The following is a 25,847-nucleotide window of genomic DNA, read 5'->3' on the forward strand; positions in this document are numbered from 1 at the left end:
AATTAACCATACCTATAGAAATAGATTAGAGAGACCAACAAAGTGGCCAATAGATTAGCTGATTCTGCTAGAGAGTCTGGAATCTGGAACTATGTTTTGGATTACTGAGCACACTGATGCACTGCCTCAATATTGTATCTCTTTATTAGTGCCTTTTGACCTCTTCGGTGCTGTGGATCAACACTCTCTTAATTTAAAATAAAATATAAATTTTTACATAATTGCTGTTGAAAACTTTTAAAATATCGTAATTAGCACTAGGGGTGTAAATAAGCTAAGCCTGAACAAGCCGGCTTCAATTAGGCTTGGCTCGAAATAAATTTCGAGCCTTAAAATTGGGTTTAAGCTTGGCTCAACTCAACTCAAGTCGAGCCCAAGCCAAACTCGAGCCTGAAATAAGCCTATCATCAAACCTCATTCAAGTCGAGCTAAATCAAGCCCAAGCCGAGCATCGCGGCAGCTTGAGGAGGAGGCTGTCGATAGCTTGAGAAGGAGGAGGAGGCGGCCGGCACCACGTCATCACCGCCTTCCGGAACGCCGATCTAGTTGCCCTCATCCTCCTCTATCACCATTGTCACCTCGACAATGAGCCAGTTTAAAAACGGATCCATCTCAGCAGGCAGATCGAGGAGCTCTCACATTCTCGTCATGTTGTCGTAGCCTAATCAACGCTGCCTTTGTCGTCAGAATCTCCCTCGAGCTTGGCAAAGAAGGACGAGGTGGTTGGCACCGTGGCAGCTTGAGAAGGATGAGCTCACGAGCATAGGTGCCGAAGGAGGAGGAGGAGGTGGAGCTTGGCGAATGTCTAAAGGAGGACGAGGCGGCCAGCACCGCAGCAGCTTGATTAGGACAGGCTTACGAGCACAGGTGCCGAAGGAGGAGGAGGAGGACAAGCTCATGAGCTAGGGATTAGGATTTATGAATAGGGTTTTGTAAAAACCCTTTTATACCGAGCCGAACTCGATCTTCAGCCAAGCTTGAGCTGCTCGTTTATTTTGACAGCCCTAATTTGCACTCATTAGAATTATTGTGCTTTCTTAAAAATATCATTATTTAGTTAAATCTAACTAATCATAATTAAAACAAAACTTAGGATTAAAAAGCTATTTTGCCATTATGAAAATTATTTAAAATACTTTTAAAGGTACATGTTGTTTAATCAAAATATCACAATACAATAAAAAAAATATCTTCTTATATGTGAGATAAAAATTTATGATAAGTATTTTACATTCTAAACTTTAAGACGGAATCGTATTTTAATTATAATTTATTAAGAATATTTTATTTTAAAATAATTGCAATTGCAAATGTAAAAGAGTTAAAAAAATTTAGTGGTAATTATAAAATTTTTAAGAATGCAATTCTGATAATTATGATATATCAGAGTTTTTATTAGCAATTTTGTAAAGCACCCAAAAAATGAAGTCTTATTCCTCAATAAGAAGACTAGCCGTTGGCGCGACGAAATTTTCCCCCCAATCCTCTCTCTGTATAGTATATATACACACAAGGCGGGTTATTCTAAGCTTCCCACCAACAAAAAAGTCTCTCTCGTTCTAAACGCTCCCATGTCTCTGTTCTTTCGCAGCGCGCTCTCAAGAAGGAGAAAACAACTCTTCTTCTCCTTCCTCGCTTCGCTCTGTGGGGGATCTCAATCTTCTCCTCTGTGATCCCAAAACGCTCGACTTCGTGTTCTTCGTTGTTCCTTTTCGTTTCTTACAGCTTCGCGATCTAACACTTTCTCGGTTGCAGGGATTTCCGCGTTCTGTTTTAGGTTTTCTAATCCAATTCTCGGTTTCCATAGTCTCGTTTTCTTTTCCATTTCTTGCGTGTTGCTAACCATGGATGCAGCTTCTACCATCTCCTCTGAGAAGAACCGGATCGCATCTCGCAGCCCTTTTGAAGAAGTCGGTCCGAGGCCTTATCTCCCTTCTCTGCGCACCTCCCCCAAGAATCCATCTTCCCGGAACTACGTATGTCTTACCTTTTCCTCAAAAGAATTCCTCTGATAATTTTTCTTTCTAAACTGTTCTAAAAGGTTGGTTTCTTGATCTAAATAATATATGCAATCCTCTTGAGTCATGTCACACATTGGGTTACAGAGTCTGTTCTAAGATTTTGGTTTCTTGATCTAAGCAATCTTCTCAGATTTTGCCTATTTGGGGTCTCTTGTTGCCGTATGGTCGCCATGAATTGATGTTATAGGGTTTCTGAACGATCTTGTTTGGAAATTGCAGGGTGATAGGTTCATCCCATACAGGTCCTCCATGGATTTCGACATGGCCTACTACCTCCTCACCGAGTCGAGAAAGGAGAAGGAGAAGCAGAACACGGCTGCCGCGTCCCGTTCGAGCGAGGTATACCGAAAGCTTCTCGATGAGTACCTTCTCAAGAATAGAACCAGAATTCTCTCCTTCAAGAGCAAGCCGCCTGAGCCGGCCGAAAGCATTCTTCAAGAAGTCTGCTCCAGGATGGCGAGGCAGCGAAGATACATTCCTCTGGTTGGTTTTCTTCTCTCTGAATAAGAGGTTAAAAAAGCTGTCTTGATTTTTGATTTATTTCTTCTTCTTCTTCTTCTTCTTTTCTCACATCTATTTATCTTGTTCTCAGTCTTCTGAGAAGACACTGTATGTGCCAGAGCTCATCGATGACTACTATCTGAATCTTCTCGACTGGGGAAGCAGCAACGTGTTGTCGATCGCCCTCTGGAACACTGCCTACTTGTGGAATGCTTCAAATGAGTCTACTTCCAAGCTTGTTACAGTTGATGAAGACAGTGGTCCTGTGACCAGTGTCTGCTGGGCTCCCGATGGCCAGCATATCGCCATCGGGCTCAACTCTTCCGACATCCTACTATGGGACTCAACCTCCGGTCGCATTGTTAGTGCTTAAATTTCAATTGCTGATGCTCTCCGAATCCAGTCTCTCGCATTTGAGGTCTTTTGGTTACCAATTATCTTATGTTCAAATTTTGCAGCTGAGGACTCTTAGAGGAGTTCATCAATCCAGAGTTGGATCACTTGCTTGGAACAACAACATCCTGTCAACGGGCGGACTGGACGGCAAGATTGTGAACAATGATGTGAGAAAAAGTTCTCATGTTGTTCATACCTACAGAGGTCACCAGCAAGAAGTTTGTGGGCTGAGATGGTCAGACTCGGGGCAGAAATTGGCCAGTGGAGGGAATGACAACCTTCTTCATATCTGGGACGTATCAATGGCAACTTCCAATGCAGCTACAGGCCAGAGGCAATGGCTGCACAAGTTTGAGGACCACATGGCTGCAGTGAAGGCCCTTGCTTGGTGCCCATTCCAGAGCAATATGCTCGCATCCGGGGGTGGTCGCAACGACCGGTGCACCAAGTTCTGGAACACCCACACTGGTGCTTGTCTGGGTTCTATCGACACTGGGTCTCAGGTGTGCTCTCTGCTATGGAACAAGAACGAGAGGGAATTACTTAGCTCTCATGGATCAACTCAGAACCAATTGACCTTGTGGAGGTACCCATCCATGGTGAAGATTGCAGAGCTCAGTGGCCATACTTCTAGAGTTCTATTCATGGCTCAGGTTAATATAATTACTCTTCGGATAAGGTCTTTTCACATTATAGATTTAAAAGAAAAGGTTGCTTATTTGTGTCATTTTATTGGAAAATTTCAGAGCCCTGATGGTTGCACAGTAGCATCTGCTGCTGGGGATGAAACTTTGAGATTTTGGAATGTCTTTGGAGATCCTGAAGCAGCAAAACTTGCAGCCAAGAAATCAAACAGTGGGCCTTTTTCCAGCTTCAACTACATCAGATGAGGAATACAGCATGGCGGATATAAGATCCGAATATCTATGGGGATTGTTTATTCTGGTGTCTGTGTGTTCATGCCTTGACGAAGAGAGATGCATGGTTTCTAGTAAAACAAGGTTAGTCAATCGTACGATCCTATTATGTCGATTGGAGCTGTGAATGGAAGAATAAATTTTGACGTTCTTTTCCATGTGCATTTCTCATGCAGATCCTTAATGCTGCCTTATGTTGTGATACTCTGTTACGGTAAATATACATAATAGCATTCTACTCTAATCAGGTAAATCAACTCTTTGTCTGCAAATTCTAAAATCTAGTTGAAATTTGTGGCAAAACTGATTCATAAAGAAAAATAAATAGACTGTCTGTGTCGGTCTGTAACTGAATTTGAATCTCGCCTGTCAACTGTTCATTAAATGGACTAGACATAGTGTAGCATATTTGAGAACAGAGTATCAATATAGCTATATTACATTATATGTAACCAGGGATTAGTATGCATTTATGGAAATCATACATATGGAGAGCTTTTAGACAATTATCCTCTTGTTTCTATCTGTCGGAATTACTCTATTAGCTTGGTTAGATTACATATATATTTCAAATTCATTTCAAATTTCATTTTATTGACTAATCTCAAACAGGTTATTATCCAAAAACAGCCTTTAAATTGAGGCTAACAATATTTAGCCGGGTTACAAAACACAGTTGACTTTGGTTGCAGCAGGTGCTACACTTGTGAGTTCGCGTTTTTTTTCTGAAGAACTTGCAAACTGATTGCTGGTGGACAGAACTAAACATGATCAGGAAGAATTTCGTTAACTCTTGGGATAGAAAACAAGATGTGAGAATTACAGGATGAATAGACTGGAGCAATGCTCTTCTTGTGAAACTTTATTCATGCTTGTACTACTATTAATTGTTTATAAAAACTAGATAATACGTGGACGTAGGCATATTGCCGAACCACATAAATCTTCGCTTATTTTATTTTCTCTTTGCTGCATGCATTCGAAGTGCTTTCTTGTCTGTGAATATGTTTGCAAGGAAAATTCATGCTCATTTTGCTGAAATGAAATTCGAGCTCTAGTGCCGATGAAACTTAGTTTAGCTGCCAATTTAGCACCATAATAAAACAATAGAACAAGTTCTGCACTTGCAAATCCTGTGCATTGCTTAACTGTTACAATTTTGTTTTGCTCTCTTTCTCTGGCCATATCCTACAGCACACGTAGAGATGCACTATAGCCATACTCATGTTGCACATATCTGTTTCTAGATTGTAAAATCCGAGCGCAGAGGCCTTGGAACCATCAAATAATTTTTAGGTTACTCCAATTAATAGCACCATTAATAACATATTTATATCATTGACAGCGTTCTATTAGGGGACAGTGAATACCAACCGCAGACCATGCAATTTACCTTGAAGTTATTAACATCTTGGAACCCAAGTTCATACTTTCACCATCACAGGGTTCAGAGTTGACAATAACTTAAAAAAGAAGAAAATCTTGAATCTGTCTTGGACTCCGAATAAACAGTGAAGAAACCCAGTAGTTCAAGTATCTTAGTTCCAGGCAAGAGAGCAGGAGCAAAGTAATAATTCAAACTAGCAGATTTGCTGCAAACTTTCAGTTGTATGGCAATAGTACATAGATAAACCAGGCACTCCATGAGTCAAAATTGAAGTCAAATTTTAACAAAAAGCACAGTGAAGAATGAAATAAGTGACAGAGTGTGGTTTAATCATTTCTTCTCTTCCTTCTCCGCCTCAGCAGCCTTTTTCATCCTAGCACCTACTTGGCGCTTGTTCATTTGCTCAACACGAAGCTTGCCATAAGCCTTGAATGATTTCATCTCTTCTGTTACCTTCACAAGCTCAACGGATGGCTTCTCATGAACAATGGGCATGTATGGCCCCTGTATTTGACTTGCAGTTGCCAGCTCTTCCTGAGCAGAATCACCAGCCTGACAAGGAGTAGGTTAGTAATACCTTTAGTTGACTTATAAATGCAAGTTTTAGATAACATATCTTAATCAACAAATTTCTCGACTTATATAAGTAAACATCAAAGTCCCTTACCTTGAACTTGCGTGCATGCCTCGGGAAGATGACTAATTTGGCCTTGTAAGTTTTAAGCCTTTGAATATTTGCTTGAAGACCCTCCAGGGAGCGATTCTTCCGGCGATGGTCAACCGCAATGCCTATGGTTGGGGCAAGCTTTTTTGGAATTCCTGCAGCCTGCATATTTGAACCAATAAATGAGATACGCCAAGAAAAAGAAAGAGCACATCATCCCAAAGACCAAGCAAGCCAAAGAATATGAACAACCATGAAGAAATAATGCAAACTAATGTAAACTCACACTGCCAAATAAAAGTCTATTCAGCTTTTGCAATTAAAAGCTATTGCCATAACTATAGTGCGTGATTTCATAACCCATTCAGAATGTGTATAACCTTGCCTTAACAAACAACGATGATTGGCTTCAACTAACAAGTCATTCAAGCAAAAACATTGCATTTCATCATTAAAGGAGTTCTTCCAGCAACTCTCAGGCCAATTTGAAGAACAAAGAACTCACACTATGTAGAACATTAAAGAATAGAATATCACTCTATGTCCTCGCTGCTTGAACAACCAATTTTATATCTTTAATGATGTCCTAATGAAAAGTTACATCAAAGTGTCGAGTCGTAAGCAACTATGCATTCCTAACTTTCAATTGCAATCGTAGTCCATGCCAGCCGAAATCACATTGCTTAAATGCATAAAGTATTTGAGTATGATCTTTTATCCAAGTTCAAGAAAATCAGCTGATAAATATGGTAGCATGATTGGCATCTAAGTTCTTTTCTTGATTACTAAGTCCAATCAAAATTCATCAAAGTAGATATCACCTACTTACCTTAAGCTCCTCTAATGTGAAACCTCTCCCTGCTCTAGATTTCATGTTGTACTTGAGGGTCTGGCATTGGACAATTGGACGAAGAGGTCCAGCAGTAGGACGTGGAAAAATCTTCACAGCCTTCTTTTGTCTAGCTGAAATAACAAAGTAAAATGCTTAATGATATAATTATCCATAAAATCCTAGATCCTAAGAGAATGAAGAGAAGAGGACAACAAAAAGTAATATCTAGATCCTAGAGTCCCAAGTTCAAAGCCCAATGCATAAAAGAAGCAACTTAATAGAAGGTCAAAGAAGCCTACCAATGCGTCGCCTAGTCTTCCGAGCCGGTTGGTTAAACCAAGTCCTGACATAATTCTGCCAGTGCTTCTTGAAGTGCCCATTTGGCACTACATTGTTATGTTTAACCATGACTCCTTATCTGCAATTACAACAAAAATGAAATTAATCATTTAAGATATATGATATACCTTTTGCAAACATTCTTCGTAATCTGGCATCTAAGCTTAAATCTAATTGAACTAAGTTCATTAGTCTCCTGAAAGATAAAGATAGTGTTATGTATCTCTCACCACACAGTTCAGTCATAATCTGTTAATTTAAGGTACTACCACAAATACAAAGATGCGGAGTGCTTCCAATTGGACCCAAATATGGAGAAAACTAGGACCAGCCTATGAAGGGTCTTATGATCATATATATTTTATCTTCTTTTTCTTTTGCATTATTTGTCCATTTGCAAAACCCGAGGAAAAATTACAATGTGAAAACACTGCTAAAAGTAAAATAGCAACTCTGGTATCATCGTGACTTTCTTCCAAGTTGATGCCTGGATGGGGACAGTGAGACAGCTAATGCTTTCTTGTGTTCCAGCATCCTTTGATGTTCAAATGCTCATCTTCCTTTAAGTATGCAACTCTCTTAATCAACCAAGAGTATGTAAGCATAAGATGGCAGGAAAATTGGACATACAGTAATGGACTCATATACTGTTATCAGGCAATCCTAATAACACTAGAGTAATGTAAAGATTTGCGTCACCTATCGAAATGCTAAACAAGTTTAATTTGTCCAAATTATCTATCAAAATACTCCACAATCATCTGCACTACAATCCTTAAGCAAATATCAAACCCAAAACCAAGCATCTGTCCAAGAGACATCCACAGACACAGAAAAAGAAAACCAAAATCACAAATCTAAAAACCAACCCTTTGATAAGTCTTTACATTTGATTAAAAAGATAACCTATCTACATATTTATCCCAATCCCAACGAATAATCTCAAGAATATTCAAAATTAGGAGGTCTCATGCACTGCAACCTCTACTCCTGCTTCAAGTCCCAAATTACACAGGTAGAGATCGTAACACGAAATCCCTATAAACTAGATCTAAAATACATGGAGTGGCGAATCCAGAACATATAGATATCTTGCCTGAAATTTGCGTCCTCTCTCTGGGGTGGCTTGGCTCGGCTAGGATTTCCCCTTCTCCTCCCCGGCCGCAGGCGAAGAAGCCAATGCGCCTTTAAAACCCTAATTATAAATGGACAGAATAGTTATGCGGAGCGGATGGAGATGGGGAGAGTGCGGGTATTCGGATCCGACCCATCTATCCGCATATAATGAGCCGTACAGTACGAATACGGATATTGGGTTAAGTTATCTGAACTGGGACTGCTTACAGATTTATATACCCGAATTAACGGAAGAGTATCTATCGGAAAGGAAGGAAGCGTCACTTTACCTCCTTGCCTTCATAAAACGCCTCGGATAACGAGAGTAGAGTAATCCGATCCATTTTATCACGAGATAGTTCTCTGGTAATACAATGGACGGCCAGGATTGCCCTGAAAGCAGCGATTTATCCGAAAGGCTATCATCGCCTTCAGCGCCTCGTATCTCGCGCGAGGAAGCCGGGCGCGACGGAGGCGCGAACATGGCCGCCGTCGAAGCTGCATCACGCGGTGGTCAGGCGAGCACGACGGATTCAAAGACAGGCCAAGAGGTAAGCCGGTAACAACTACTCTCTTCATGGTATTAATTGAGACCTTAATTAGGATTTCGTCTCCAAGACAAGATGGGAAAGGAACTGGATTGAAATGGAAAGTGCTCCATGTGTTCCAAATAGTGAGGGTTAAACGAGTAAATTCCCCATGTCTATAAGTATCATCTATTTGTTGAGTGGATTATAATGTATACTCTTGACACACAATAATGCAACATATCATAGCAAAATCTAGAAGCGACGTGGGCTTAAACAGAGGTAGTAAGACACTCGACCTATATAATTAGTACAAAATATTTAATGCGTCCGTGTACGATGTGGTTCGATAACTTGAGCTTGATTCGGAGTCTAAATCAAGCCAAAGCTGGAGCAGCTCAATATTTTCCCATGCCTCCAATTTGGCAATCCAGGTGTAGCCATCGCAGGGAACCTTCGGTGTAACGTGTCACGCAATAAATTTCTATGCTCCACCCGACCAAAAGGACTGATACGCCCTTCTCTTTCGTTCCCAGCCTCTGAGTGCTTGATGAGAGGAAGAATATCCTGAGATCTAATGATGAGAATCCCCCACCCCCTCCCCCACTTGTATTCTTTGATCTAATCTCATGCCCAAGATGCAATTTTGCATGCAGAATGAATCCAACAACGAGGCATCTCCCACTACAATGGGCGAGCAAGGGGATTCAAACCACCATGGCCTCCTTCCTGAAGCGTCGCCGAGATTGGAAAACCTCAACAAGGTCTCGATCATACCGTTAATATTCCTCATCTTCTACGAGGTCTCCGGCGGCCCATTTGGCATAGAAGACAGCGTTCAAGCAGCCGGACCTTTCCTCGCAATCCTCGGATTCGTAGTCTTCCCTCTCATCTGGAGCATTCCGGAAGCACTAATCACGGCCGAGATGGGCACCATGTTCCCCGAGGATGGCGGCTACGTGGTCTGGGTCTCCTCTGCTCTCGGCCCTTACTGGGGATTCCAGCAAGGTTGGATGAAATGGCTAAGTGGCGTGATTGACAACGCCCTGTACCCGGTTCTCTTCTTGGACTACCTCAAGTCCGGCGTCCCGGCGTTGGGAGCCGGCGCGCCTAGGACTTTCGCAGTATTGGGCTTGACGGCGGCTTTGACTTACATGAACTACAGGGGGTTGACCATTGTCGGATGGCTCGCCGTTTGCCTCGGGGTCTTCTCCATACTGCCTTTCGTCGTCATGGGGCTCATCGCGATTCCAAGGCTCCGGCCGGCGAGGTGGATTGCAGTCGATCTACGCAGCGTTGATTGGAATCTCTACTTGAATACACTCTTCTGGAATCTCAACTACTGGGATTCGATTAGTACTTTGGCAGGGGAAGTAGAGAATCCAACGAAGACTCTTCCAAAGGCGCTCTTTTACGCCGTGATCTTGGTCGTGGTGGGATACTTGTACCCCCTCCTCGCGGGGACGGGAGCTATTCCGCTTGAGAGGGAGCTCTGGACTGATGGGTATTTCTCCGACATTGCAAAAATTCTCGGCGGCGTCTGGTTGATGGTGTGGGTGCAGGCGGCATCCGCACTGTCCAACATGGGAATGTTCATCGCAGAGATGAGCAGCGACTCATACCAACTCCTCGGCATGGCGGAGCACGGGATGCTGCCGGAGTTCTTCAGCAAGAGATCGCGGCACGGGACGCCGCTCGCCGGGATCTTGTTCTCGGCTTGCGGGGTGGTGATCCTGTCATGGATGAGCTTCCAAGAGATCGTTGCGGCGGAGAATTTCCTCTACTGTTTCGGAATGCTGCTAGAGTTTATAGCATTCATAAGACTAAGGATCAAGTACCCGCGAGCGCCGCGGCCGTATAAGGTTCCTCTGGGCACAATTGGATTGCTCCTGATGCTCATGCCTCCGACGGCGTTGATCGTCGTCGTTCTCGCGCTGTCTTCGCTTAAAGTCATGGTAGTGAGCTTTGCAGCCATGGCCATTGGACTAGTTCTGCACCCTTGCCTCAAGCATGTGGAGAAGAAGAGGTGGCTGAGGTTTTCTATAAGATCCAACCTTCCGGATATTGGAGCAACTGAGAATGGCACTGCTGCTGAGACTTTGGTGGGCTAGTTCAATTTTAATAATGTGCTGCTCTATTTGGTTCTTCCTGGATGGATGGAAGAAGTCCAGTGTTATTAGGGAGATCACAAACATAACGTATGGCGGTAGATCTTAATGTTCTTATCTGTTTGTTTCTTAATCATGAAACTTATTCAATTGCAGGGGTTTGCCTTCATCTCCATCTATTTTCTGAGCCATAATTTATTATTATTATTGTTAATTATCCCTTTGAAGATACTATTTGTAGCTCATTAGATGAGCCATAATTTAAATTTATCACGGTTCGTTGATTGAAGGATTTAACCAATTGTCTCATCTAATATATTGTATATGACCAGCTTCGTTATCTAACTTATAATTAGTTTATAATATAAAAAATAATATAATGTATAAATATCAGTTTGGAAAAGTAAAAGATTTTAAATGCAAAATTCTAACCTAACAGACGTTTGCCCTTTGACCCTTGGGACTGGGACTTTCTCCGTCTGTCCAGGCGTCCAGGTGATAGATAGCATTTATTCCTTCGTTATGCCGCCGGTTACTTATACCTCCAAAAAAAAGTAAAAAAAAAAAGGAAAAAAAAAAATAGAAATCCTCCTTCCTGTTCTCTTGTCTAAGCTAATCCCTTCTCCTTTTCCCCCTTTCCGTTCTCCAAAATCTTGAATCGTACGTACAATTAGAGTTCATCGATCGGAGGTGGGAGTGGAGATCCGCCTCTACCTCCATGGATTGCCGGTAGGATCGATCTCTGCCGTATGGATCCCTCGGACGCCTCGAAGGGAGGCGAACGGGGAGGTGGAGGAGGAGAGGGCAAGAGCGAGAGGAGAGCTTCCAGGGTCCTGATCCCTTGTTGCCTAAGTGTCGCCTTCTCCGCTGCTGCTTACTTCTTGTTCTCGTTCTTGTTCGGGTTGCTAGCCTTGGCGATCGGCAATCTCTCGGCCTCCACTGCCGTCTCCGTGTCATCCACTTGTAGAATCGTTTCTAGCAGTGAGTAATCGGTCCTCGTTTCTTTTATTTCTGTATGTCTCGAATCTTTTATTTCTTATTTGTTATCGTTGAAATTAGTTGATTGAATAAGCTTATGTAAGTAATGTCAGTGGTGAACTGCTGCTGATTTGCTATTCAATTAGCTATTCATTTTCTCTCTTCCCTTCTCTCCCCTTGCGGTTGAATTAGCAACAAAGTTGCTATCTTTGTGTTCTTTTGGCCGTGTAAGCAATTAAACCTTGGATTAATTTTGCAATTATTTATCTTTTTTGATGTAGCACCATATCATTGTTTTTCTCTGACAAAGAGTTAATTAGCTGACAAGCAGTTTTTAATTCCATTGTCTTTTTTTTTTTTTTTACTTTGCCTAGTACTTTTGCGTTGGAATTTCGATTTAATGCTGGTGATTTTGCAGGTGTAGATCTCAGGTCATCCAAAGTTTGTGAACTTGGTCTATTGAACTATAAAGCTAAGCATGTATTCTACCCTTTGGAGAGCAGAAGATTTCAATGTCGTGATGACTACTATTGGGCTTCAGTCTTTCAGGTGAATATCTATATTGTACATTTCTTGCCAAGATGGAACTTTTAATATGTACTATTAAGTAAGTTACATTAGTAAAGAAAATTCTAGTTTTCTGCTTATGAGGCTATTGAATAAATTTGCATGTGTAAACATTTCAGTCCAGAAACTGAAATGGCTCTATGGAATGAATCATCCTTTGATTGTGTTAAATGACCTCTGAAAGTTCAAAAGCGATAATACTCTGAATAAATTGAATGGCTTAAGGATTTGCCAATATTCTTGCTTTATTTGTGCAGTTCACTTGAATATTATGTAAACAGAACTTTAAAATCTACAAACTAATGTTAATTAGTGCCAAATTTGAATTTTGGCAGTACAAACATGAGTTTGATAGGGCCTCTATTTTCTGAGGTCTTCAGAGTCTAGATTTTTGCCCCACTTGAAACTGTATTTACCAGGGAAGTTGATGGATGAATTATGGTTTGCCTTCAAGGCCTTGTTTGGATGCTGGTTAGTGAATTCCTTATTCTAGATTAAGGAACACTACTATATATTAGTAACCAAAAATCAAATTAATCCCTACTCTAAATTAAAAACATTATTCATACTAGTTTGAACTTTATTCCACACATAAGCCCAACTATAAATTTTTACTCTTGATTTGACTAAAGTTATTTTATATGTCAAGTCAAAGATTCTTTCTTCTTTCTCCTATCACCCACCTATTTCATTCGAAAATTATGATTAAAATTGAGTCGAAAATTTGAGCTGCAACTTTTCACCCCAAAGTAATTTTCATGTCAAATAAGCATTTTATCAAGTATGCATTGCTACCTAGTGGGAATTACTTTTGAGCGGGAAATATGATTATATTGAGCAAAAAATTTTGGTTTCAGAGAGTGATTGGCTAAACTAGCTTTTCTTCCCATAGTAATTTTCATGTTAAGTATGTATTGTATACCTAGAAGTATCACATGTTAATTTCCACTACTTAAGCTAGAATAAGTAACAAGTTAATTTGAATTTATATGTCAAAAAAAAGTAATTCCCACTAACAAGGAGATTTGACTCAATTCACAAAAGATGTGCAATTTGCAATCCGCACTTCCTATTTCTACTTTTAGCTCAAATCTTTTATGTCACATAAAAGATAATTATTATAACCACTATTCTAGTTGACGATCAAACACCCTATTTTTCTAATTCATATGAGAGGTACAATTTTAATAAGAAAAGAGAATAATTAAACTAGATTTTCCCTTAACCGGCAAGCAAATGCCACCTAAAAGTTTGGATAAATGCATTTTCATGGAAAGACAACCAAGTGAAAAATATCTGAATCTCTTTGGTATGTATATTTTCATGAATATAATTTTGGACCCTACTGCATATGTTTGACATATTGTCCTTTTGTGATTGAGGGACTATAATTGAGACTAAGATTTTGTAGATAACAATTGCAGAGGTGTGCCATTTGTTCCTAAAATTCTTCCCATTTATTTTCCCATTCAATTCAGGTACTGGTATCTTCTCTTTTTCGTTTTTTTTTTGTTGCCATATCACATTGAGACTACCACGCTGGTGTACTACATCTCTTTGATGCTGAGGTCTCTTGCAACTCACTGTAGCAGTGCAAGCTTGTTAAGTATTAACTAAGTCAAAGTCTAGTATGAGCAATGACCAGTGTGGTAAGTTTTAAGAAGCTCAAACATATTACGCATATCTTGCTAATATTGTCCAAGTAGAAGCTTAGATAAATTTCAAAGAAAGAAGTCTGATGCGTTTTAGGTTAAATCTGAGTCTGTAATTTTATCTTTTATTGCCAATTGTGGAGGATATAATATTCTTGATCATTTTATTTTTATCTTTTTCAATCTAAATGGGATCAAAATGCTCATGTTTAAAGAACTAAAGGCAAAATTGGTAGTAATCTGGAGTCTAGAAATATTCTTGAGAGCATGAAGTTTGGCAATCAATAGATTAGTCGGTTGAAGTTCCATGAAGTGCTTATCTGATATATTCATTGAGTTACTGACTTATGTGAAGAAGTTTTGTGCAAAGACAAAAATTTTGGATGAGTTAAAGTTTGTGTTGAAAAAAAATGTTTGTTTACTAAAAATCAAGTGTAACATGAGAAATGGGTATGCCAAGTGCGGCTTGTCTGATCAGCATATCAAAAAGCTTATGCAATGACAAAAGTTTTGGGTGCTTTGAAGTAATCAACTTGAAAGGGGGAAATAGTCGCCGCAAGCGGAGAATGTGATTCAGATTTGTGATGGGCTAGGACCGACCAAATTTTTAGCATTTCCATGGACTGCATGGAGTTGGGAAAATGGAGTTTGTAGACGATGTAGTTTGCGCAAATGACAGAGAGGGTTCAGTAAGGGATTATTTGTTGTAAACATGGATTTATCAGTTATAACTTATAACTATGATTTTGGTTCTGTATTTGTCCTCATATGTTGCTTGAATCAAGTCATCAACTACTTTTGATGGTTGGTTTTGATGGTTGGTAGGGTGGCTAGGTTGTAAACATGGATTCATCAGTTATAACTATGATTTTGGTTCTGTATTTGTCATCATATGTTGCTTGAATCAAGTCATCAACTATTTTTTATGGTTGGTAGGGTTGTTGGGACCTTGCCCCCCTAACTATTATAGCATGTCTCTTATATTTCATCCAATATATGTTTTGCAGGACTTCGTCCATGTCATTTGTATTTCATCCTATATATATTTTGCAGGACCTCGTCCGCCTAGCTTTAGCATGTCACTTATATTTCATCCAATATATATTTTGCAGGTGGAATACAAAGAGTATTTTTCTGGTCAAATGTTTCGTGCAGTTGCAGAGGCTCCAAAAGAGGCCTTACCTCATGATTGCAGACCTGATTTTGGCACTGCATGGACAACAAGATTGAAGTTCAAGGTACAATTTCTTCATGAAATGCTACTTAAAATATATCCCCTTAATGGTTTATGCTACTTCTCAGCTACTGACCTTGTAACTTAATGTACAAAAGATTCACTGGTATACTACAGCCTACTCTTCCTTTAAAATCCTAGGATCCAGTCTCTTAAATTGAAATATATGGAATTTGGTGTTCTCTGCATGCCTTAAAATTTTATCAATCTGTTCAATTTGTTTTCTTTTTCAATGGTCTAATATCTTTTGTGCCCTCTGATTTAAGCTTTTTGTTTTGATATTCTTATCTGCTTAGGTCAATGAAACCTACAAATGCAGATATACATTAGGAAGTCGCAATGCTGACATTTATTCAGATGACCTTTTCAATTGCCAAGCGAAAGAGCCTTCTGCAGCAGAGATGATCAAAAGAATTTTTATTCTGTGAGTATCTCAGCCTTCATTTGTCCGTTCAAATCTAATCACAGTAAGTCTGATCATTTAACAGTACCTGTTGGCAGGAAGCCATATATAAGTCTAATCATATTTTGGCATGTGATACACGGCAGGAAGCATCACAGCCAGAATTGATAGAATCAAAGATTCTAATCTATCATCTATATAAGTTTGTTTATTCTCTTTGAATAATAGTTTATTGACCAGGCAAATTGTCCACTTATGGGTAACCAATAATTTTGATGATACGAATCACAATTTGAATCTGTATGATGGGCCTGAGCTCCTATTTCATCTAAAGTGATTAAATTTGAGAAGCTGCAGAGCTGGAAAATTACCTATTTGTTAGATAAACCACATTTCTCTTACTGGTGCATATTTCATTCGTGCTGATCAGTCTTGCTTCTATCTTTCACTGTCATACCACTCTTAAGTTATCATGTCACTCATTCTCCCGAACAATGTTTAATTATGTTTCAACAGGTTCAGAAGATCCAATCCATTTGAAAGAGTAAGTTGTAGACGTGTGGTGTATATGGTGGCAGGGATTGTGTCAGGTATGTTGGCTGCCATGTGCTTCGTCATCTTAATCAAAAGCCTTCAGGGCTTATTCCGTGCTGCTGCCCGAGTGTGGGATGCAAAGAAGTACCAGAACACAATCTTCTTGATACAGTTCAGACGAGCTTGTCTTCTCATTGCTTATTTCTCTGCCGTAGGCTGGCTAACTTTGCAGTATGGAAAGATGATTGGCTTAAAGCAGCTCTTCTTGGACTCAAGACTGAGAGAGAGGATCATATAATAAGCTTATTACTCATGCAATTTCCCATGTAATATTAGTGTATATTTGCAATGCCAGTTGTGATTTAGGAAATCAAGTTTTGGTGAAATGAGCTGCATTGCTGATGTGATTGCCAAATTTGGACCAATCATGCTGAAAATGGTAAATCACAGGTACAAATAAATGTCCTAAAGCAGATTTTTTTTGTCCCCTCAAATGTATTATGAACTGGATTTGCAAAAGTTTCGGTTCACATGTAAATATCAATATCAATTCAGTGCTTCCATTATCTTCTTTCTGGACTGCTACACAGTTGAAAGTCAATTCCTCTTTTGATCTCTCAATTTTCATTTTTTTAATATCCTTTCTCTTCTACCAAACTGTTTTTATTCATGTCTACTTATGTGTATAGTACTATAGTGCCAAGTTGGTTTCTTTGCTTTTAAATAACTGGTCACAGACTGTTAGCAGGTAGTTTCTTAACGGCCCTCACAATTGTCTAATAAATATTGCATATTGCTTAGTTTTACTAATTGTCTAAAGGACAAATTAGTAATTCCTCAAGATGGGTATTTGTGAAAATTCGTTTTGGTACCGTGAGAATGGTAGTGCAACAGTGGCAAAAGATGGCGAGAGTGTAAAACCTCTTGCAACTTATCTTCATCAGAGGGGTAGGGAAATGTAAAAGTAAGGAGTATTGATGTTGTTCAGCTTATAGTCTATTAGCTCATACCAACTAAAGTTTAAATTAACTTCAATACTTACCTCTAATTTATCTCTATGCATCTATCAACCAAGTTTGAATGATGTTTTAGAAAATAAATCAAAAATACTTAGATGCTACATAAATCAAAACAAACTCTACATTTATAAGCCAACTTCCTATCTATTTAGAAGATATGCAATTCTTTGAGGCATCACATAGGTTTTGAGACTACTTAACCTGTTGGTCAAGTAACATATGTAAACTGATCATCTTATTGCATTTTGATATGTATTTAACCATCAGAATATGAAACCCAAATCTTAAAAATGATGGACAGCTAATATTTCTTGTCATGCTTGCCCACTCTCATGTTTACAGGCTATGACTTCCCACTACCAAGACCAGGTCAAAATTTTAGATACGAAGACTTTAGAGCTTCAATCACACACCATATAAGGCCTCCCAACTCCCCCAAAAGCATTGACATAGAAATCCGACGTAAGATAAGCCTCCAATTCCCTTTTTCTTTAGCTTCCATTCAATTTCATTCTTAGTCAATCTTCCAATATCTATCTATCTATCTATCTTGTAATCATCTTTGCAGCGACAATTCCGCCGTCAGTCATCACAACAAGATGGGAGATGCATCACCTCAACAATCATCGGTACATATCCAAGCAAACGCCGCCGTTCATCGTTCAGGTTGGAATGCAAACAAACACGACGTGCTTCTCGTCGTCGCCACTCTGATCACCGCACTGTCGTACCAGCTGGGCACTAACATTCCTGGTGGTTACTGGCAAGACGACAATGCCGGGCATCTCGCTGGTGACCCGATAATGCGAGACAAGCACCGGAGGAGGTATTGGCTCTTCATGGCCGCGAGCTGGACGGGCTTCGGCAGCTCTATGTTGATGACGCTGTGCTTGCTTACTCGAGTTCCGGTTGCTTCCCGGCGGATCCGGTGGCCTTTTGTGGTCGCCTACTCCAGCCTCGTGCTGACGTTTATCACGTCGCAGCCTCGGACTTCGCTGTTGATGGACATCGGGATCTGGGTCGGTGTCCTCGTCATCCTATATCTTGGTACCAAACTTTGCCATAGAGATAACTTATGTTGTACTTCGTGTGCTTAATTTAGTTGGTTTAAAGTTTAAACCCATGAGCTCCTCCTCTTCTTCTTACTTTGTTCTCGCTTCCTTGCTTTATTGGAATAAATTTGTAACGAATAAATGATCTAATTATTGCTGATTTCCCTCTGTTAATTAATTGGACGGGGTTTAGTCACTAAAGGACATCATGAGAGCTTTTTGAAGGAATCTTGAACATACTTTAAATTGGAGGAATTTTTAGATTACAGTTTTGTTGGCAATAACAATCTGATTCTATAGAGTTACAAAAAATCCAATCAAAATAAATAAATTAAATAAATTTATTTACCAATTGTTTTTGAAACAGTGGATGTCGGTCTCCCAGGATATTGAATTAAACGGGCTTCATGAAAAGATGCAGAAGGTCACCGAATGGATACACCATTTTTGGAGCCCAAAGCCTATAAAAAGTTTATTACTTATATACCATACTAATATTTCTCAGATATCCAATATGGTACTAAACTCAATTTTTTTTATTTTTTTCATTGCCATTATACTCACTTTAGAGCCAATTTTCATTCACTTCCCTTCATAAATTTAACTAAATGAATATAAGACAATAAAGTACTCTTTGAACTAAATTAATTTTACCATTAAACCATCATTAATAATGTGTGGACCCCACTTAAAACTTAGTTTAAAATTAATAAAAAAAATTCATGTCAAATACATGAAATTATCGACAAGCCTATATTAATAGTTGTATAATTGACACCTTGTCTTTGTCTATGAGGTATTTATAATTTGACTTTTTAATTTTTCTTAATCTATAGGAAGAATCATTTGAATTTAAATAACTGGTCACAAGTTTGAAGAGTTGTCAAAAGATAGAATTTTGGGTATATAATAATTTGTCCTTAAAAAGTAATATAAAAGGTGAATATTAAATTATCCTCATGTGGTCATGTTTAAAATCTTTCATTTATTATACTTTAATATAAAATTATTAATTTTTTAATCCAAACTTAATAAAAAAATTACAAATTTATCCGATTTTAATCTAAACCATGATGCACAACTTTTCTGATGTTACTTTCTGTCAGAATTACCTTCTCCTTCCACTAATTTTTTTTTTTTATTTTTAAACTTTTAAGACGGTGAAAATGTAAGTTTCCCTAAAAATTACCATTTAGAAATCTTTGATATTTTACTTGGGAAATCCATAGTTAAACACTATGACAAATTACTAAACAAGTTATTCATAAACCAATCCTTGTCAAGCCTTAAACTGTTCGCAAAGACTTTAGACTTATAAACAAAGAATATTACTAGGGTTACCTGATAAGGTTACTTATCTATGATTGATCTAAGTGGTCGGCCGACAAGTATGTCAGAGAAAGTTAAAAAGATAATAATAAATACTACTGGTGCTTTAGTGCTGATATGATCACAGATCCAAAGTGTATACCATTTATACAACTTTGATGGTAAATGCATAAGGAGGTCATGTACTTGGGGGAATCCAGAATTAAACACTAAGTTGCATAATTAAACCCAATTCTTGAAGGAAAAATCAACAGCCAAAATATTTCTTATCATACCATTACCAGCCCACTCTCTTGGTTGTGTGATCTGTAACTTACCAGAAGACGATGATTAATTGGTCAAACTAATCCATATCTAGTTCTCTTTACGCCGTTGACGAAGACTTCAAACTGCTTAGAAACAGGATCAAAAGTATGATAACATTATATAATCCGAATCTTTCTGTTTTCTAAGGAAAAGGTTTTGGAATCTTCCGAGGCTATCGTTTTCCAAGTGGGAGAGATGGTGCTACCATGAAGCTTCATAGTGGATCTTAATTTCAACCTTGACGGCTGGACCCTAACTGAGTAACTTCTATCTATATGTACTTCTTCTCGGCCTTCAATTAGGACGGACTATCACAGCTCAAAGATCATTCTTCTTAATTCAATATCGATCGATCTCTTAATTGCAGCATAAATTTTTGCGCCAAATGTCAAACTCGGAGAAGCACGACATGGAGAAGGAGGAACAGGCATCACCGGAAGCTCTGCAAGCAAATGCCAACGGCGGTTGGAGTGACAACAATCACGACGTCCTTCTCGTCGTCGCGACTCTGATCACGGCGCTGTCGTACCAACTGGGCACCAACATCCCCGGCGGATTCTGGCAAGACAACCACGCGGGGCATATCGCAGGGGACCCGATAATGCGAGACAGGGACAGGAAGAGGTATTGGCTCTTCATGGCAGCGAGCTGGACGGGCTTCGGCAGCTCCATGCTGATGACGTTGTGCTTGCTTGCCAAAGTTCCGGTCGAATCGCGCCGGGTCCGGCTGTCGTTCGTCGTCTCCTACTCGAGCCTCGTGCTGACGTTCGTCACGTCGCAGCCTCGGACTTCGTTGCTGATGGACATCGGGATCTGGGTCGGCGTTCTCGTCTTCCTCTACATTGGTTCCAAACACTGCCATAAGACTCCCTTGTGTTGTATTACTTGTCAGAAATAGTTAGATTTAGGACATCGTGCTCTGTTTTCTTCTAGATTTGTGTGTGTTTTTTCCTAAAAAAAGTCGTTACTGATTAGATTCCGATCGATGTCTTTGTAACGAATGAATCATTCTTGATTCGCTACTATGGTCTATAGAGAGCATTCTGTTTTCGTACAATTTTCTTTAAGAAAAAAAGAGAAGGAAAAGATTCCAAATCTTCCCCTATGAATTGGAATGGTCCAACTCTTACGAAATTTCATTTTCTGGGTGTATAAGTTCCGTTGTTATGAAACCAACTCGAGCCATTATGAATCTTTTGAATTAGAAAGAATTGAGATTAGAGCATTCGCTGTCCAGAACTCGTAAACCTGATGGTTCTTGTTTGGTCTAATGTAAGCCACGAATCTATCATTACCTTTGCTTGCCTTCAACACAAATAGAGATTCCTTCTATTGCTAAACATAACTTCTAATTTATCAATTCAACAACAAATCATGGCCCAATCATATCCATATGCACCGATCACAAGCTTTTAACTTTCTTTTTTTTCTTCCTCCTTTTATTAGAAGAACTCAAGCTAGCTCAAGTTATGGACCAACAAAAAAAGTATTGTTCTATTATCTTCTCTGAAGTAAAGTTTTATGCTCTCCTGAAAGACTTTCTACGAACTTATATAAGGCCACACCATCTCCACAGTCATTCGAAGAATAAGAAGAGGAATGGTAAGCCTCAAATTTTCTTCTTAATTCGATATTAATTTTGTTAAAAGCTTAAGTTATCAAATAACATACTTGCGTCGCTCTTAAAAAGAAATGTCTGAATGCGCCAAGCAATGCTGCGGGGAGATCAGCATCAAAATCGACGGTGATTCTCCGGCGAAGAGGAGCCGTTACACCGGGTGGGAGGGCAACGACAAGAACACACTCCTCGTAGTTGCGACTCTAATCACAACTCTACTCTACCAACTGGGCACCAACATCCCAGGAGGGTTCTGGCAAGCGGACGACAGCCAAAATGGATACCAGGCAGGGGACCCCGTGATGCGAGACAAGCATAAGAAGAGGTACTGGCTCTTCATGTCCTCCAGTTGGATCGGATTCGGCAGCTCGATGCTGCTGACGTTGTGCCTGCTCACTGGCGTCCCGGCGAACTCGCGCCGGATCAAGTCGTTGTTCATCGTCTCCTACTCGAGTCTAGTGCTCAGCTTCATCACGTCGCAGGCGGGGACTTTTCTCGTGATGGACTTCGGGATTTGGATCGGCGTCTTGTTCTTCCTTTGGGCCGTCGTCAAGTGGTCGGGTCTGGATTGTTGGAAGCATCCAAAGAAATTCTTCGAATCTTTGTGTATTACAAATAACTGCGCTTCAGGAAATCAATAAGAGTAGTTCAACTTATTTTTCTTTTCTTTCTTCCAAGGGAATAATTTTGGACTCTGTACTAAAATTAAATCCCAACAGTTTTAAGCTCGAATAAATGGTCTTTTATTATCATCTTTTATATATATAATGCAATTTATTACCTAAAACACCAAGAAGGTTAGAATCATACATTTGTTGCGCATCTTGAATTGTTAATGAAAAGTTAGAACTTCCTCTTCATCTCCTTTTAGAATAAGCTGTTGTTTATATATAAGAAGAAAACATATTATAGTACAATAAAAGGGGCACAAAATTATGTCAAATATCCAAACTGATACATATCTTGTCCCTATACAAAGATCTAGATGAGTAGAAGAAATCAAATAGTCTCAGTCAAAAGAATAAGATCGATCTTTATTCAGATTGGCTAATCAGCCGGCACACTGGTTAATCTCTCTAGCAGTGGGTAACAAAACAAATAGCAAAAGCCTGAAGTGAAGAGAGAATGTCGTTCAAAATGTGTTTCCCAAGAAGCTTTCAATTGATAGATAAGTTAAAATAATCTAATGGGGATCTAGATTATTTATAATTAACCAATTTGTTCACTCATTGTAGACTTCCATTGAATCTTATGAGGCCTAGATTAAGTTGCACGACCTCATCACAAAACAACAATATACTTAATTAGCAATGTTTTAAACTCAATTTTTTAAATCTGTATTTAAATTAATTAATAAAAATATATTTATATAAAAAAAATCCAACAGATTAATTATGGCAATGAAGGAGAAGGGAATTTAAATAGCACACACAAAAGACTAGTGTTGACAGTTGAAGCTCTTCCACGTACGTACGAAGAGTTTCCTGCCTTTATTTGTACATCCATCGAAGAAACCAACAAATTATATTCAACTCGGCACATTAATATTGATCATAGTATTATTCAATCTTCACCATCAAGGGACTTGAAACTGTTATCTCGCCACCTTTTAATGTCCAAACGAGATAACCCTGTGCATAAAATCCAGTGCTACTTCTGCTGCCTGTGAAGCGAACTGAGTACTCCACGTCCTGGGTGGCTTCCGAAAACAAGAGCTGCTTGGGTTTCACATCCACCTCCACATCACGAGGAACTGTTATCTCTACGGTGTAAGTAGAATCAGGTGGCCCAACATTTGTTACAGTCCGTTTAACCTCCAGAGAATAGTTGTTGTCAGCATTTAGGAGCACCATGAACGATGGATAATTTAGATCCTGGGGTAGAATAACTCCGAGATCGGAACAACTCACAGAGCGGCGAGCGACGACGGTCACCTGCGTATCGGTGTACTGCAACCCACATAGGTAAGCAAGGTAGTCATCAGGCTTGATGTCATAGACTAGCCCTGGATTGTTGGCCTTTGAAGGATTGACATGTCCAGCTCCGACGCCGAAGAAGTTGGCGGGCTGTAACGTTTCATCGGCGATCGGATTACCGTCGTTCCCGATCAGGTAGGCGGTGGTCATCATCGCCGACTTGATTGCGGCTGGGGACCAGGTTGGGTGTGTCTTCTTGATCAATGCTGCAATACCACTCAGGTGCGGGGTGGACATAGAAGTACCTGATATCATGTTGAAATTCTTGTTTCCAACTATGGAAGGCCATGCAGCTAAGACATTCACTCCTGGGCCGATTATGTCCGGCTTCAAGATGTTCTCATCTGCCAGGCTAGGCCCTCTTGATGAGAAGGCGGCGAGGACCGGGGCCGGAGTGGTCCCGATGAGCGTGCCGTCGAAGAGGATCGATGCCGTCGGTGCTGACGCCGACCGGATGTACGCTTTGATCTTTTTCCCATCTTCGTAGCTAACATGCGACGCCGGGAGGACGTGGACGTCGACCGAGGTGGTCGCGCCGCTCGACTTCTGGTTCGCGATTATAATGCCGGCACCACCTGCGGCTTTCACGACCATCCCCTTGGTGACCCGCGACACACTGCCGGCGTCGCATAAGACGATTTTATCTTTGACGTCGAAGTTGTCCAACGAGCCGTCGGAACAAACACCGGCAGAACCGCCAGGATAGACCAGGGGCAGAGAGGCAGGTCCGCCAGTGCTCGGCTGATACGCAGATTCTCCGAAGAATGTTTCGTCGCTGCCTAACTTTACCGTCGTCCGGATTAGCCGATCCATCGTGCTCGCGCCGACGGTGAGGATCCATGGAGCCTCGTTGGACAGCGTGCCGAACTCCGGCCCGCTGTTGCCGGCTGCGCAGCTTACAAAGGCGCCCTCTTGGATCGCTCCCATGGCCCCGATAGCCAAGCCATCGCGGTAGAAAGGCTGTGATGATCCACCTAGCGACAGCGATAACACGTCGACGCCGTCGTTGACAGCGGCGTCCATGCCAGCTAAGATATCGGCGACAGTGCAGCCCTTCTCGCCGCATACCTTGTATATGGCCAAGTGGGCGTAAGGTGCGACTCCGACAGCCGTTCCATTGGCTAGGCCGTTGAAGTTGGTGCTTTCGACAAACGCTCCGGCCGCCGTGCTGGCCGTGTGCGTGCCATGGCCATCACTGTCATATGGGCCAAATAGGTCCGATTGACTCAATTTTGCACTTTGAACCATGGTAGCCGATCCATCAACAAAACTTCTAGCACCAATGAGCTTGTTGTTGCATATAGTCTCATTGAACTCACACGAGCCTTTCCATCTAGCTGGAGGAGGAGGCATTCCTGCGTCATCGAAAGATAGGTGATCTGGAGCAATTCCAGAGTCGAGTACTCCGATGATCACACCTTTGCCATACTCGGAGTCCTCCCAGAATCCAGCAACACCATTCTGGAGGCCAAGAAAACTCGGGGAATGAGTGGTTGCAAGAGTCAAGATGGTGTTCGGGTAGGCATAGGTGAAGCCTTCTTTGTTGCTCATCTCCGCGAGCTCCGCCGTGGTTAACTTGACGGCGAAGCCGCTGATGATTCCGCTGTAAGAATAGATAAGCCGACTCTCGCGGAGGCCCGCGATGCTGACTGGCAAGAAAGACTCGTACCATCTCGTCCTTTCTTCGGCGGAGGAGATGGAAGCAGTACCTGGAGTTTGGTGCACATGAACTATGTATGTCTCGAGGGTGGTGGAGTTTTTATCTTGTGCTATGGTTGCAGGAATAAGAATAACAAGGAAGAAAACAGTCAGAATGGAGGGAATAGCCATGCCTGAGATCAGCAGGAACTGCAGCTACCTTTGGAAATTCAACGATCGAATGTCAAACAATGGTAATGATCGGAGGTAATGGAAGGAGGATACGATTCCTTTCATCATACCATTCTATTTATAACAAACACTAAATTGTCGAGACAGCTTAGAAACTCAAGAAGAATTATCCAAAATGTCATATCTGTCCCCTATAACATGTGGAGTGCGGTGCATGACCTTAAATACATATAATATATAACTCTAAAATAATATAATAAACAAGTTCAAGGTCAACTCCTCTTTTGGAAGTTTTCAAATCAGAACAAAAAAAAAAAAAAAACTTGTTGTTCTAACATAACCTGGTCAAATTGCACTGAGCCATTCTTCTCTCAAAAAAATGCATTAAAAAAATTATAATCATTAAATACGATTTTGGTGTCTGAGATGCATCCTCTTCACCTTCCTCTGAAGTAACGGGTCTACCACCATCTAGAGGTGTAAATGGAAGTAGTACCAATAGATAACATGAAGGTAGTTACAGGCACTGACAAAATCATAA

At 40.4% G+C, this 25,847-nt stretch overlaps 6 protein-coding genes across 7 annotated transcripts; 4 read left to right on the plus strand and 2 right to left on the minus strand.

Moving 5' to 3' along the window:
* Nucleotides 1-1,558: 1,558 nt before the first annotated feature.
* Nucleotides 1,559-4,670, plus strand: LOC140765586 (cell division cycle 20.2, cofactor of APC complex-like). Of its 2 annotated transcripts, XM_073104744.1 has the most exons (7): nt 1,559-1,976; nt 2,241-2,504; nt 2,614-2,883; nt 2,981-3,571; nt 3,665-3,919; nt 4,012-4,083; nt 4,448-4,670. In XM_073104744.1, exons 1-5 carry the CDS (start codon nt 1,845-1,847, stop codon nt 3,806-3,808), a joined length of 1,401 nt encoding a protein of 466 aa, XP_072960845.1. In that variant the 5' UTR covers nt 1,559-1,844; the 3' UTR covers nt 3,809-3,919; nt 4,012-4,083; nt 4,448-4,670. The 2 variants fall into 2 exon arrangements, with proteins under 2 accessions (XP_072960845.1, XP_072960844.1); XM_073104743.1 differs by having other exon boundaries at nt 4,012-4,670.
* Nucleotides 4,671-5,406: 736 nt separating this feature from the next.
* Nucleotides 5,407-8,270, minus strand: LOC140765945 (large ribosomal subunit protein eL13z-like). The gene is made up of 5 exons (XM_073105285.1): nt 8,154-8,270; nt 7,018-7,136; nt 6,716-6,849; nt 5,890-6,048; nt 5,407-5,774 (listed from the first exon to the last, which is right to left on the minus strand). Exons 2-5 carry the CDS (start codon nt 7,124-7,126, stop codon nt 5,553-5,555), a joined length of 624 nt encoding a protein of 207 aa, XP_072961386.1. The 5' UTR covers nt 7,127-7,136; nt 8,154-8,270; the 3' UTR covers nt 5,407-5,552.
* Nucleotides 8,271-8,445: 175 nt separating this feature from the next.
* On the plus strand, nt 8,446-11,003 carry LOC140765944 (probable polyamine transporter At1g31830). The gene is made up of 2 exons (XM_073105284.1): nt 8,446-8,724; nt 9,357-11,003. The coding sequence occupies exons 1-2, from the start codon at nt 8,548-8,550 to the stop codon at nt 10,809-10,811; spliced, it is 1,632 nt and encodes a 543-aa protein (XP_072961385.1). The 5' UTR covers nt 8,446-8,547; the 3' UTR covers nt 10,812-11,003.
* A 347-nt stretch (nt 11,004-11,350) lies between these two features.
* On the plus strand, nt 11,351-16,761 carry LOC140766164 (uncharacterized). Its single transcript, XM_073105623.1, has 5 exons — nt 11,351-11,789; nt 12,205-12,335; nt 15,118-15,243; nt 15,536-15,663; nt 16,159-16,761. The coding sequence occupies exons 1-5, from the start codon at nt 11,558-11,560 to the stop codon at nt 16,472-16,474; spliced, it is 933 nt and encodes a 310-aa protein (XP_072961724.1). The 5' UTR covers nt 11,351-11,557; the 3' UTR covers nt 16,475-16,761.
* Nucleotides 16,762-17,707: 946 nt separating this feature from the next.
* Nucleotides 17,708-22,141, plus strand: LOC140764486 (uncharacterized). Its single transcript, XM_073103071.1, has 5 exons — nt 17,708-18,284; nt 19,935-19,987; nt 20,244-20,779; nt 21,459-21,484; nt 21,570-22,141. The coding sequence occupies exons 1-5, from the start codon at nt 17,795-17,797 to the stop codon at nt 22,139-22,141; spliced, it is 1,677 nt and encodes a 558-aa protein (XP_072959172.1). The 5' UTR covers nt 17,708-17,794.
* A 757-nt stretch (nt 22,142-22,898) lies between these two features.
* LOC140765548 (subtilisin-like protease) lies at nt 22,899-25,437 on the minus strand. The gene has a single exon (XM_073104690.1). The coding sequence runs from the start codon at nt 25,304-25,306 to the stop codon at nt 23,060-23,062; it is 2,247 nt and encodes a 748-aa protein (XP_072960791.1). The 5' UTR covers nt 25,307-25,437; the 3' UTR covers nt 22,899-23,059.
* Between the last annotated feature and the right edge of the window lie 410 nt (nt 25,438-25,847).

The sequence above is a fragment of the Typha angustifolia genome, chromosome 8, assembly GCF_048772165.1.
Source record: "Typha angustifolia cultivar Huaian chromosome 8, ASM4877216v1, whole genome shotgun sequence".
Classification (NCBI taxonomy): domain Eukaryota; kingdom Viridiplantae; phylum Streptophyta; class Magnoliopsida; order Poales; family Typhaceae; genus Typha; species Typha angustifolia.

Coding starts and splice junctions, on each gene's coding strand:
- LOC140765586 (XM_073104743.1), top strand. CDS start 1,845: ATGGATGCAGCTTCTACCATCTCCTCTGAGAAGAACCGGATCGCATCT. Junction 1,977..2,240: donor ATCCATCTTCCCGGAACTAC/GTATGTCTTACC, acceptor TGGAAATTGCAG/GGTGATAGGTTCATCCCATA. Junction 2,505..2,613: donor AGCGAAGATACATTCCTCTG/GTTGGTTTTCTT, acceptor TCTTGTTCTCAG/TCTTCTGAGAAGACACTGTA.
- LOC140765945 (XM_073105285.1), bottom strand. CDS start 7,126: ATGGTTAAACATAACAATGTAGTGCCAAATGGGCACTTCAAGAAGCAC. Junction 6,850..7,017: donor GAAGACTAGGCGACGCATTG/GTAGGCTTCTTT, acceptor TTGTTATTTCAG/CTAGACAAAAGAAGGCTGTG. Junction 6,049..6,715: donor TCACATTAGAGGAGCTTAAG/GTAAGTAGGTGA, acceptor TCAAATATGCAG/GCTGCAGGAATTCCAAAAAA.
- LOC140765944 (XM_073105284.1), top strand. CDS start 8,548: ATGGACGGCCAGGATTGCCCTGAAAGCAGCGATTTATCCGAAAGGCTA. Junction 8,725..9,356: donor ATTCAAAGACAGGCCAAGAG/GTAAGCCGGTAA, acceptor TTTTGCATGCAG/AATGAATCCAACAACGAGGC.
- LOC140766164 (XM_073105623.1), top strand. CDS start 11,558: ATGGATCCCTCGGACGCCTCGAAGGGAGGCGAACGGGGAGGTGGAGGA. Junction 11,790..12,204: donor TTGTAGAATCGTTTCTAGCA/GTGAGTAATCGG, acceptor GTGATTTTGCAG/GTGTAGATCTCAGGTCATCC. Junction 15,664..16,158: donor ATCAAAAGAATTTTTATTCT/GTGAGTATCTCA, acceptor ATGTTTCAACAG/GTTCAGAAGATCCAATCCAT.
- LOC140764486 (XM_073103071.1), top strand. CDS start 17,795: ATGGGAGATGCATCACCTCAACAATCATCGGTACATATCCAAGCAAAC. Junction 20,780..21,458: donor TGTATTACTTGTCAGAAATA/GTTAGATTTAGG, acceptor CCATCTCCACAG/TCATTCGAAGAATAAGAAGA. Junction 21,485..21,569: donor GAAGAATAAGAAGAGGAATG/GTAAGCCTCAAA, acceptor GTCGCTCTTAAA/AAGAAATGTCTGAATGCGCC.
- LOC140765548 (XM_073104690.1), bottom strand. CDS start 25,306: ATGGCTATTCCCTCCATTCTGACTGTTTTCTTCCTTGTTATTCTTATT.